This window comes from Brienomyrus brachyistius, chromosome 12 (assembly GCF_023856365.1).
Source record: "Brienomyrus brachyistius isolate T26 chromosome 12, BBRACH_0.4, whole genome shotgun sequence".
Lineage (NCBI taxonomy): Eukaryota > Metazoa > Chordata > Actinopteri > Osteoglossiformes > Mormyridae > Brienomyrus > Brienomyrus brachyistius.
Genome location: NC_064544.1, coordinates 23155614 through 23167988, shown reverse-complemented (window position 1 = coordinate 23167988; position 12375 = coordinate 23155614). Strand labels below are relative to the sequence as shown.

Here is a 12375-nt window from a genome sequence, read left to right as displayed (position 1 = left end):
TTTGGCCATAGATATCTCACATTCAAAATGTCAGCTCAACATGCACACTGGCCAACAGTCATACCTGGTTATACTGCAAAAAAATATTCAAGGGACACAGTAAAGTAAATTTGGTTTAAGCTGCAGAATATGTACGTGTTGTGTGAGAGAAGGTAAATGAGTAACAAATGTGAGATTTCGAGGGCAAATCATGGCACAGAGGTCTACTGTAGAGGCGGGACAGAGGAGATGGACAGCTTGGTTTAACCAGTCTAACGGACTTTATTGTCAGAATAAAAAAATCGCCTGTTCTAGACTGACAAAGTACAGATTTTGAAAAACAAATGTAAGCTTTCTGCTATTGAAAAGACAACAGGCTCCAGATATAGGGCTGCAGGTAAGTTAGCAGGGAAGCATGGGGCACTGGAAAAAAGCCAAAAAGTGTCACTGCATCTCTGTGGCTGGTATGTGGATTGGGCCTGACACATGGCCAGTAAAGAACTGCTTATGTCACTGGCATGGAAACAGATACACGCCATATCATTCCAGCAGGGATCACTCAGAACCTTCCAGAATGTCACTTTTGGCCACCACACTAGGGCTCTCACTATCGATTATATTAATCATTGAGTAATATGCAGTTGATTTGATGAATAATCATATATATATATATATTTCCTTGTCGCTTGACTGTGTTTTTATGGACGATACAGCAGGACTAAAAGCAAAACAACACAGACAAACAACACGTGAAGACAATAAGACAGTCAGACAATATATCAGGATGACATGCATAAAGATGCAGTCAGACGACAAAGCATAATTCACAAGTCGACAAAAGTACAGATTAAAGTTGAATTGACAGACAAATGTTTTGTCAGGTGAGCAATCGACAGACAATCGCATTGTCAAAATAGTTTTGTCACAGCTGTACTTCAGTTCAAAGTTTAATCAAGTAATTGAGACGTAGACCATTTGTGAATGAGGACCCAGTGATGTCTGAGCAGGCTTTCCATTCTGCTGGCGAGTGTGAACCGGACACACTGAATATTACACTGCAGAGTGTGCTTTCTGGTCTGGTGAGAGTGAGCTTGCCATTGCCTGGTTAATAATTTCAATGAGGCCAGCTCATAAAAGCATGCCCCCTCCAGCCCTAACGAGCGTGAATAATCACTCTGGCTGTAATAAACTGTGGAAGTCCCAGCCCTTTAGCTGGAGGATCTGGTCAGCGTCCTTAGCCCCGAATTCCCTGAGGAGATTAGGGGGCACTCTTCTCATTCCAGCCTTTTTAATGAGTGCAGCTGAGTGTCTCGTCAGGTCATTAGTATGTGGCCACCGAACCATGCTACCATATTTTACGTCACACAACAGCCTGCCTTGGATGGGATTATTCCATAACTGCCAGGGGATGAGCACAGTATTGTCACATTATTATCACATTCAGGCATTTCTAATGTCTCTCTCTACCCTCTCCCCTGTCCCCTCTGCTCACTCCCCTTTCCCTTCTCCTCTGTCCTCTATACTCTATCCCCCCTTCCCTATCCCATATACCCTGTCTCCTATCTTCTCTCCCCAATACCGTATCCCCTCTTCCCTATCCTATATTCCCTGTCTCCTCTCCCCTGTCTCCACTCCCCTATCCCATATTTCTTGTCCTATCCCCTATCCCCTATCCCCTCCCCTCTCCCTCCCACCTCAGGCGCGGGTGCCCTGGATGGCGTACCTTAGCTTCGGCTGCATCCTGGCTGTCATCGCCTCCTTCTGTTCTGGTCCAGGTAGGTGGCGTTTTGGGGGCTCATCTGTCACACAGAAACCCCCCTCGCCTTTTACCAAATGTGTTCATCTGCCACCATTATCTAAATCACCCGTAACCACCCTGGTCCCTGTCTGGACCCCCTGTATCCCCCAGACCCCCTGCCCCCCCCCCCAATGCCTCGTTAGGTATTTATGACACTTGCCCCCCCCCCCCCCCAGTACAGGTCTGGGCCTTTGACATGTTAGGGTTTAAATGCTTAGCTCAGTACCCCACACTTCCCTGATTCCCTCATTACTGCCAAAGCTCGCCTGTGTTGTCTGAACTGATAATTACAGTCCGCACCCCCGACCACAGTCAGGTAGCAGAAAAGAGACAGCGACACAGCAGGTTTCAGTGGCAGTGTCCATTTCACCACAGCAGGGGGCGATCACCCTGCTGGTAGGGGGGGGGGGGACTCAAACAAGTATCGGATCCCTGTTAGATGTTAAAATAGCACCACCCTAGTACTGCCGACAAGCTGGCAAACATGACATGCCCCTTAATAATGTTCTCGTCGGGCCCAGTTACCATCATCGCAGGAGAGGGCAGCCACTGGCGGCTTCTGGGGGGGCAGAGTGACGCAGCTTAGACCCCGACAAGCCAAGGTGATGTCACTGATGAAGATGAAGTCTCTGACAGCTAATGGTGGCATTTTTCTGTACCTGAAGACTTTAAATGTAGGGGAGGGCGTCTTCTTGGAAGTCCTCAGTGCACCCCCCCCCCCCCCCAGTCTCTTTCAAGACGTCACCATGGTAACCGAGAGACAGCGGCAGAATGCACAAAACCGGGCACCAAAAAGATTAAAAGGTTGGGCTTGGACTGCAGAACTGAGTCTAGTGCCAGCGTTTGCCAATTAGCTGAACTGTGTAACAACTGGACGCATTGTTAAACATTTCAGTCTTGTTACATTGTTACAGTCTTGTTACATTTTCTTGTTACAGACATCAGTTTGTCACAAAACCTTTCTTTGGCCTCCATTAACCTGCCTATAGAAAGATCACAAATGGAAAAACTCATAATAACTTGGAAGTGTAAAATGCTTTCTTGACTTACAGGACAAGGCTACATCCAAATTTTAATACTGCGCCATGTATTTGTTCACTTTTTTGTTAAAATTTAGCAAAGTTCATGTATCTTCGTTTGTTACATATGCCATAATTTGCATGTGATTCATGTTTACCGGTGTGTGGGTGGTTCGGATGACTGTCTAATGTTTTATGCATTTGAAAAGGATGTTGTTCCTGAAAATTCTAGTGCTCCTGTCCAGTCTAAGGGGTACATGGAGGCTCAAGGTAGAAGGTTTGAATTGTTATATGAGTGTGTGTGAAATTTGCATATTCCCCATGCTGGCATCCGCACACAGGAGGAAACAGCTGTCACAGAAAGGGTGGGGACTTAAACATCTTGGTGCATTTAGTGGAAATTAGAGAGCCCTCAACTCAGTCTTATATGATGATGAGCTACTAGTGAAGTGAAAGAATGTGGTTGTCACCTGACTTCACCTCAGGCTCTCCTGTATTTTACTATAATGCTCGTCATATTGCTTATAGGGTTTGCTTGGCTAGGAAGGGGCGTCTATTGAAGCTGTACGTGTCGGGGTCATGTCTAATGCAGTGAGATTGGCAGGGGTAGTCAGCAGACTGTAACTATCATCTGCAATTTTCGCCGCATTCAGACTGTAATTTGTAATTTGCTGGGCCTGGTATCCAGGGTTGCTGCTCTTATGCACCTGGCGTGACACTCATGCTTTCAGAGTGTCACGCTCACACAAGAAATCTTATGGAAAATCGATATTATTCCATTACAAACCTAAAATTAGATACATCAGAAGTGTTGGGGTAGTTTGCAAACCTTACACACAATTTACAAGTTACATGTGAATGAGTGTTTAAACTTGTCTCAAATAAAAACCTTACGACTAAACTCGGCAACTCTGGAGATGGATCTGCACCGCATCACGTTCAGTGGCTGCCTAAATGGCTGTGGAAGGAACGCGGGTGGTAGCGCTGTGAGGTCAATCCCCGGTGGAATGAACTGGTCGCTTCAGAATAACGAGAGAGACTGAGAAACAATTATAGTTATGGCTGAATCTGTTGAGGTGCTGCGTATTGGAATCAGCTCATGATTTTATGTAAGCAGGCTTACGAGCTCTATGTTTAGCGCAATAAAATCAAAACAAAAACCCATTACTAAATAGCCACCTGGCCTTTCCCTTCCCTCTGATCTCTCTGAAATGGTTTAAATACCTTTCAGGGAGAGCCACAATGGGTGGGAATGGAAGTGGCAGATTGCCAACAGGGGGTCGTTTTGCTGCCACACATTTCTGGTATGGCAGTTAACAGCAGTTGTCTGCGTGGCTGAAATGCTTGAAAAGTGACCTTCTACTGTCTGGCCTTCAACAGGTGCACCCCCAAGTGCCACAATGCCATCCACAAGCACCGGGCAGGGGTGACCGGAGCGTGGGTAGGCCAATGGTCCTGCACAGAATTGATGGCTCTGGGCAATCCCTTGGCATTACCTTGTTTCTGCCTGACCCTGTGCAGGGCTAGTCCTGTTGGTCAAGGACCCACCCAGTGACATGGGGGCTGGTGCCCTGTTCGATCCACTGTAGGGGGCTCAGTGATGAGCATGAAGGCTTTACTCAGGAGATACTTTTACTCATAGTTGATATCTACAGTATTATTACTTGCACTTTTCCATAACCCACTATCCATATTTCATACGGTGTATGAGTGTACATAGGCATTATTACTACTATTGTATCAGTGTTCTATCTTATTTTATATTATTTTTTTATTCTGAATTCTTATTCTTGTATTTTTATATTCTTTACTCTTGTAACTCTTTCTTGCTATCTGTCTGGAGCTGCGTTAACACACAAATTTCCCCACTGTGCGATCAATAAAATCCTATCTTATCTTATCTTAACTTATAATGCTGGAGCTCTTTCATGGCCTAGCTGACAGTCACGGCTTCACGTTCTATAATGGCATTTAGCTTCCTGGAGAGAAATAGGATGGGGTGTTTTTCTCCTCCAAAGTCCTGATAGAATATGGCCCCCAGGTCCACATCCTGGCCATGTGTGCAGGAAAAATGGTTAACCAAAGTCCAGGACCCTGATCACTGGGTCAGATGTTACCACCATTTTTACTTTGGCAAAGGCTCATTCAGCTTGGTCCTTCTAGATAAACCGGGCAGGCTGTCGCTTCCTCCTGAGATCTCATAAGGGTTTGACTCTAGAGGAGAAAAGGGGAACAAAGCACTGATAATATCCCACCAACCCTAGAAAAGTCTGTACTTGGGTTTTGGTGGCTGGCCAAGGATATTTGCAGGCGGCAAATCTGTGTTCAGAAAAGGCCATATCCATTTAGGTAATGGGCCTACACCAAGCCAAGGTGACGTTTGGCTGGGTTACAGGTCAGGCTTGCCCGACTGATGGCCTCCTAGACCTTCTGGAGCCTTTACCGTACCTAATTATTCCACCAGCTCATCGAACCGAGGAAGGGGGTAGCGCTCAAATTTTGCCATTTTGTTCAGCCTCTGCGATTCATCGCAGAACCATAAAGACCTGTCAGACTTTGGTAGCATCACTAATGAACTGTGCTAGGAGCTTTGAAACTGTAGAAGCTGTAGAAATTTTTCGATTATAGCTTGCCCCTCCGGCCTCACAATCACACCAGGGGGAATATCAATATGATGATGGACCACTGCAGTGCAACCTGCCATTGTGGAGGACACATCAGTAACCCTCCCTTTTATACCCACCTAATATTAATCCAACTGATTCTGAAATAGAAGAGTTCTTAAACAACATCGACCTACCAAAATTAAATAATGAACAAATAACGGCATTAGAGTTACCTCTCTCAATAGCGGAACTTCACGATGCACTACAATATATGCCTGACGGGAAAGCCCCAGGTCCAGATGGATTTCCAGCAGAATCTTACAAAACATTTTGGCCTCTCTGCTAGCACCACTATTCCGTAGAATGGTTATAGAAATTAAAGAAACTTGCAGCATCCCTCCAAATATGAATTGTACAGATATTAACCTGCTCCTCAAACCTGACAAAGACCCTGCTTTCCCCTCTAGCTATCGACCAATATCACTCATAAATGCGGATCTCATCAGCAAGGCTCTGGCTAGTACAATTGAAAAAGTAATTCTTATATAAGAGTAACACCTTATATAATACATCCAGATCAAACGGGTTTCATTAAAGGCAGACAGTCCACTAACAACATGAGGAGACTAATTGGCGTGATAGACTACTGCAACATTCAAAATAAGGAAGTCATAATCGTCTCATTGGACACAGAAGGCGTTTGACAGGGTAAATTGAAAATTTCTACTGGCAGCCTTACTAAAATTTGGATTAAGCGAGAACTTTGTAACCTGGATTAAAATTTTATACAGTTCACTTAAAGCCTGCGTAAAAACGAATGACCAAATCTCCCCAAGCTTCATTCTCAGATGGGGCACTAGGCAAGGTTGTCCACTTTCTCCATGACTATTTGCTATATTTATCAAACCATTGGCAGCAGCAATTCGGAAACATAATAATATCAAAGGTATCCAAACAGCAAAATAACCCATAAAATTTATGCGGATGATGTATTACTTTTTCTTCAAAATACACAGGGCTCTCTCTGAGGCTATAAGATTCATAGATAAGTTCCCCTCAATCTCAGATTTCTCTATTAATTGGAACAAGTCAACTATTCTTCCAATATCTTGTGACTTCCAGTCCAATCCAACTATCCCACTTCAATCTGGAAACATTAGATACCTTGGTATTCACATATCTGCCAAGCTGTTCTGACGCGATTAAATCACAGTCCTCTGCTTAAAAAGGTGACTTTGCATGGTAGAATATAGGCCAATGTCAATTATGGGAACAGTAGCAACAATCAAAATGATGATCTTGCCAAAATTGACTACATGTACTCAATGGTTCCGAGTCAACCTCCGCTGACTTGGTTCAAATCACTGGACTCCTTAATTTCAAAATATTTATGGAAATCCAAGATATCAGGAATAAGTTTGAAAACTTTACAGAAACCCAAAAACTGTGGAGGTATGGAGCTTCCTAATTTGTACAACTACTTTCTTGCCAATAGATTGATATTTGTCCTAAAATGGACTCCGCAAAACAACTTAGACCTTAACTGGCTGGATATTGAGCAAACTTTCTGTAACGATATTCGAATCCAGGACCTGCCATTTATCAGTCACATACTTAAACAACTTTGCTGTTTTAAGAGCATTAACATCAGCACATTGCTGACAGCATGGTGGGAATTTCTTAAAATGAACCAAATTTCACTGGTCCCATGCAAACTAACACCCATCTGGAACAACCCTGACATCCTGTTAAATAAAAAATGATAAACTTCCTTGCATGGCATAATAAAGCAATCAAGCGCCTTGAACATATAATCCAAGAGAATCGCATGATATATAATAATATAGCAGAAACCTATGGCATTGAGAAAAACAAATACTTAGAATATCTTCAGCTTAAATCAATAATACATAATAGATGGTGCTGTAAGCAATTATATCTGGAGCTTTCAGTTAAAGTAGCAAACTTCTTAATAACTCCAACTAAAAAACTGTTTAGGATTTATGAGCATCTAGCAGAATCTAATGCAATGCTCTCACTCCCTACCCACAAACGGGAAAGGGATTTACTCATCAACCCAGACACTAACTTCTGGAGGCAAATTTCTTGAATACCTTTAGAATGACTCAGAACTCCAACTTGCAGCTATTACAGTACAAAATTTTACACAGAACACACTACACAAGGCAAAGGATGTTCCAGATGGGGATCAGTACTGACATATGCGTAACTTGCAAAGGATCTGTGAAGACTTATTGACACACCTAGGGCATCCCATCCCACCCTCACTCTGCCTGCTTGGGGACCTCACATTAATGTAATTTTGCATACCTTTACTGAAAGAACTCTGAAAGCTGTTCAGAGTTAAAGGCAGGAGGCTCAATATCGAGATCCCCTCTCTCACTAGCTGGAGAGGTAGATTCGGAATGGGGTGGTTCCTGTTGACAGGCATCCTGGTAGTGGCAGCCTTGGGCCCGGATCCTCATCATGAGTATGGTGGAAGGCTGATGAATGCTGCCGCTGATGCTGCGACTGATGATCTAAGTCTTGGTGACTGATGCCAACCCCAGACCGTTGGTATAAGCTTGCCTTGGGGAAAATCAAAGCTACTGTTCTTTCACAGATGGGGGCTCTCCTGAGTTCTCCTCTCCCTTGGATTATCAAGAGGGCTACATCCTCTTTGAGCAGGGGAGGGTGGGCATGGTTAGCTGCCTCTGGCATTTGTCACTTCAGTCATTGAGGTGGGGGCCAGGAAGAATAGGTCCATGGTGACTTTCTTTACAGTCTGTGATGGAATGTGCCAGTCTAGCTGTAGCCAGTTCTATATAATCTGGAAGTGCTGGCTGAACTGAGCCTGTATTGGCTGATTGTTCATATATACACAGTAATGTAACTTCTGCGTGACCATAATGACTAACAAACCTGAGCAGACAAGGATCTCTGCTCTCAAAGCATCAAAGGCCAACCAGGGCAAGGCATGTTAGGCAGCCTGAGCTTCCCCAGCTAGGGATGGGGTCAGGATTTTTGCCCAGTCACAATGCAGGCTCCTCTCCCTCTTGGCTGTCTGCTCAAAGGTAGTGAGGAATGCTTCACTATCATCCACCTCGGTGAGTTTTGTGAGCATCTAGTGGGCTCTGTAACAGACAACACCCTCAGCCAATTGTGAAGGCAAGGTGGGGTTATCAATAAGATGCTAGGTAAGAGCCCCAGAATGGATCATGATCCCTCTGGAGAAATACCTGCAGAAGTTGCTGGAAAAAACTCGCCAATGAGAGGGTCTCCCCGTCTACCTTCATTATACACAGATAATTGGTTTATGAGCCGATTTAGTCTTCCAAGAGCCATGCTATTGCAATTATGTCCTGAAGTGGGGCCTGCAGTAGAGCAAGCAACCACTCCAACTGGGGCTTTTCCTGTCCATGTAAGGGTTCTGGCCATGGCTGGGTTCATGGCGACAGGCACCTACCAGACAGAACTGGCCGGCAGAGCAGGGGTATCCCAGCCATTTTACTGTTTCTTTATGCCTGTCATTCTGGGTGGCATTACCCATTTGGCAGAGCACTACCTCTGGTTTCCCTATGCTGCGGCTGATCAGATAGGGGTGGAAACCAAATTTGCAGGGATGTCTGGATTCCTCATTGTGATCGGGGATCACCTGTAGTTAGGAAACAATAAGGGCAGCCAGTGCCCACGATCTGCTCTTGTGAATCAACAGCAGTTTCTTTCAATCAGTGTGTAAATTAGTGTGATCTCAGCATGATAGTCACAAATGTTGTAGCTCAATGGCCCAGGTCTGGCCATGACTCCTTCATTTTGAGGCACAGCATCATCGCAGAAGAGTGACAGGTGGGGCTGGACATGATGGTTGGCTTGTTGGTAAGATGACTGAATATTACAGGATGCATGATTTTGACCCTCATGAAGACCCTCTTATTGAAGCTTAGTCAGCTGCCCCCTTATGTTAAACCATGAGCAAAAAGTCTTGGAGTAATTTTTGATGCATAACTGGAGTTTGATGGATGAATCAATTCAGTGGTTAACGGAAGCTTTTTTTCAGTTGAAGAGGGTAGCTAAGGTTAAGCTTTTCCTCTCCTTACGATCTTGAGAAACCTATTCATGCTTTTAGTTCTTTTCACATATACTATTGTAATGCATTGTACGTAGCAGTGCTGTCCTGTTTCCAGCTTGTACAGAATGCTGCTGCAAGATTATTGACTAACACAAAGAAAAGAGATCATATCACACCAGTTCTAGCTTCTTTACCTTGGCTTCCAGCGAATTTTAGGGTCAAGTATCAGGTTTTACTTTCTGTGTGCAAAGCCTTAAATGGGCTTGCCCCATCGTATATTGTTGATCTACTAACCTTTAAGTCTCTGTCAGAACCTTGAGGTCTGCATCCGATCAGTTGCTGTTGTCCATCCCATGGTCTCAGTGAAAAGGGTGACTGTGCCTTAGCAGCTGCTGCTCTGACCCTTTGGAATAGTACATTTCGGATTAGATCAGATACATCAGTCACAGTTTTAAAATCCAGATTAACGACTTATTTTTACTCATTAACATTTCCACCTTAAATGTTAGTGTTTCATGTCATCATGAGATTACATTTTGTTGTTGGATTCTCTGTATAGTGATTGCTATTATTCGATTTACTGTTATATATTTTATGGTAGGATGATATGTACATTGTCTATTCACTGTGTCGTACAGCACATTGGTAAACATATGTTGTTTTTGAATGTGCTTTATAAATAAAATGATTGACAGCCGTTTTACTCATGGCAGCATTAATCATTGCCTCATTTCTCCCTCAGACGCTGGCTCCTAATCCCTTCCTGTCACTCCCAGAGCACGAGAGAGAGGTGCTACAATGATCTGTGTGCAGTAGTGTGTTCAGTGGTAGAGCGCATAATAAGGCTCTTCCAGTGCAGGTGGTAGTGTTCGCATGCGTCACTTGGGAGAATGCTGCACAGCCCAGCCAAGGTGTGTGCAGTATTATGGTCGCATGTGCAGAACAACCTGCCAACCCCTGACACCATTGAGGTGCAGCCAGATGACCCTGAATTACAGCCTAATGTACATAAGGGTTGATTTGTACTTGACGCTTGAAATGTGTACGCTTATGCTTACAGTTGCTACTCAAGCAGTGTTGATGCTCTTACTTGCGCGAGTAGTTTACGTCAATCTGGAGGATTAAAAGTTATGTCCACTAGAGGGCAGTACAACAAAACCATCTTGGTTAGCTCCATTGTTTCCAGTCTTACTTATTTGTCCTAAGTTGACCTAAAATGTGGTACAATCATTGCCACCACAAGTCACCAAAGATAAACATCAGTGATGCTTATTATATTTGCAAGAATATGAACAAAGCACCATATCACTTTACTACCTTATGTCGAATGTTGTATTATGTGTTATATCTCGTAATAGTTAGTTTTTTGTACTTAGGTTTATGGCTGTAAGATACTGGAGGAAAAATAAATATATAAATATTGCAATATTTAAAAGCAAAAAAGGAGTTGTACTGTAAATATATAAATTTCTCTCAAACCCATGTACGAGTGATTTAAACAGCAAGAATATAAATGATTATGCCTGGCGTGGAGAGCACTTTCAGAGCTTATGCAAAAGTAGCGACAGTAAACTTTAAGAAAAGAAAAACGTGTTAGATAATCTTGAACAATGATTGATAAGTTTTGTTTCCTGTGACAGAATAGCAGTGCATAAACTCCACTCTGTCAGCCAATTTAATTAGCAAGATTTCTGAATACCAAAACTGCATTGAAAAATAATGTTGCTTATGAAAATACCTTATACTGCGGTATGATGTCCAAACAGTATGAAGCTGACTATCACGGTCATGATGTAAAAATTGCATGTGAATAATTTACAATGTCGATATTAATATTGTACATCACCCAGCCCTACTTACTATTTTTTGTTCAGTAATGTTGCACTGTCTTGTTAATTGTCTGTAGTCAGATTGAACTGGGAAGCAGAAGAAAGTTTAACTGCCATTAAATGATGTAAATTTATATTTAGAAGATGCTACTTTAATACCAACTGTACTGTATATAGACACTTAGTCCCATGAAAAAGTTCACCATAATACCCACAAGATTTTTTGGCGGTACTGCATGTCATATATGCATAGTATTCATTTGATGGGTAGCTGCACAAACAACGTGTGAAATAAATGCAGGACATGCGCAGTAGCCATGATGCGTAAACAAATTTATCGCGAGCATCGAGTATAAATGCCCCCAAATGAGTCTGATGCTCTTTCAGCTGGGTGACTGTGTGTGCACGTGATGTGTCTCTTCTGAAGAACAAGATCAGAGATATCTTTTAGCAAGTTATTTTAATGAAACCTAAATGTCATGTAATATGCATTTGATGTCACCGAGCTTCCCTGGCCACCTCTCAGATCATGGTTATCGTCCCCCTTTGCCCCCACTGCTTGGGGCTGATGGAACACATGGAGATAGCTTCACTGTCTTCTGCAGCCCTCATCAGCCAGTCCTGCTTCATTTTCAACAACCATGACTGGGGGAAAGAGTTATTTTATGATTATCAAAGCCATTAAATTATCTACGCATTAGTTTTGTTAATGTATGGAAATTAGCATCTTTCATTCAGGAAAGAATTACTTTTACCTTTTTATTAATACTTTTTTCTGCAGTTGTTTGGCCTTCTGCATCAGTGTCCCACATACTGTATGCTCCAGCTCATCCCAGGGCATCTCCTGTCATTGATGCCATCCCCACAGGGTGAAGCTGTAGTTCTGCTCCAGCAGGTTGCAGTGACGCTGACTATGCAGCAATTCGTCTCTTTGCCGCCACCTTCATATCGGACCACTTCTTCCTGAGCTCGGGTGTCTTGCGTCTTGTTGAGCTGGCAGCATTAACTGCTACGGCGACTTGTTACCACACAGAAAACTTTTTATTAAATTTGTGATGCCTTTGTCTAGCCCCCC

At 43.3% G+C, this 12375-nt stretch overlaps 1 protein-coding gene across 4 annotated transcripts in view; it reads left to right on the top strand.

Annotated features, from left to right (window-relative positions):
- slc2a9l2 (solute carrier family 2 member 9, like 2) overlaps positions 1-12375 on the top strand; it is a 102712-nt gene that overhangs the window by 64809 nt on the left and 25528 nt on the right. For all 4 annotated transcript variants that reach the window (XM_048970289.1, XM_048970288.1, XM_048970290.1 and 1 more), the window contains one exon: positions 1679-1754. In XM_048970289.1, the coding sequence (XP_048826246.1) occupies positions 1679-1754 (76 nt within the window). The remainder of the gene's footprint in view (positions 1-1678; positions 1755-12375) is intronic.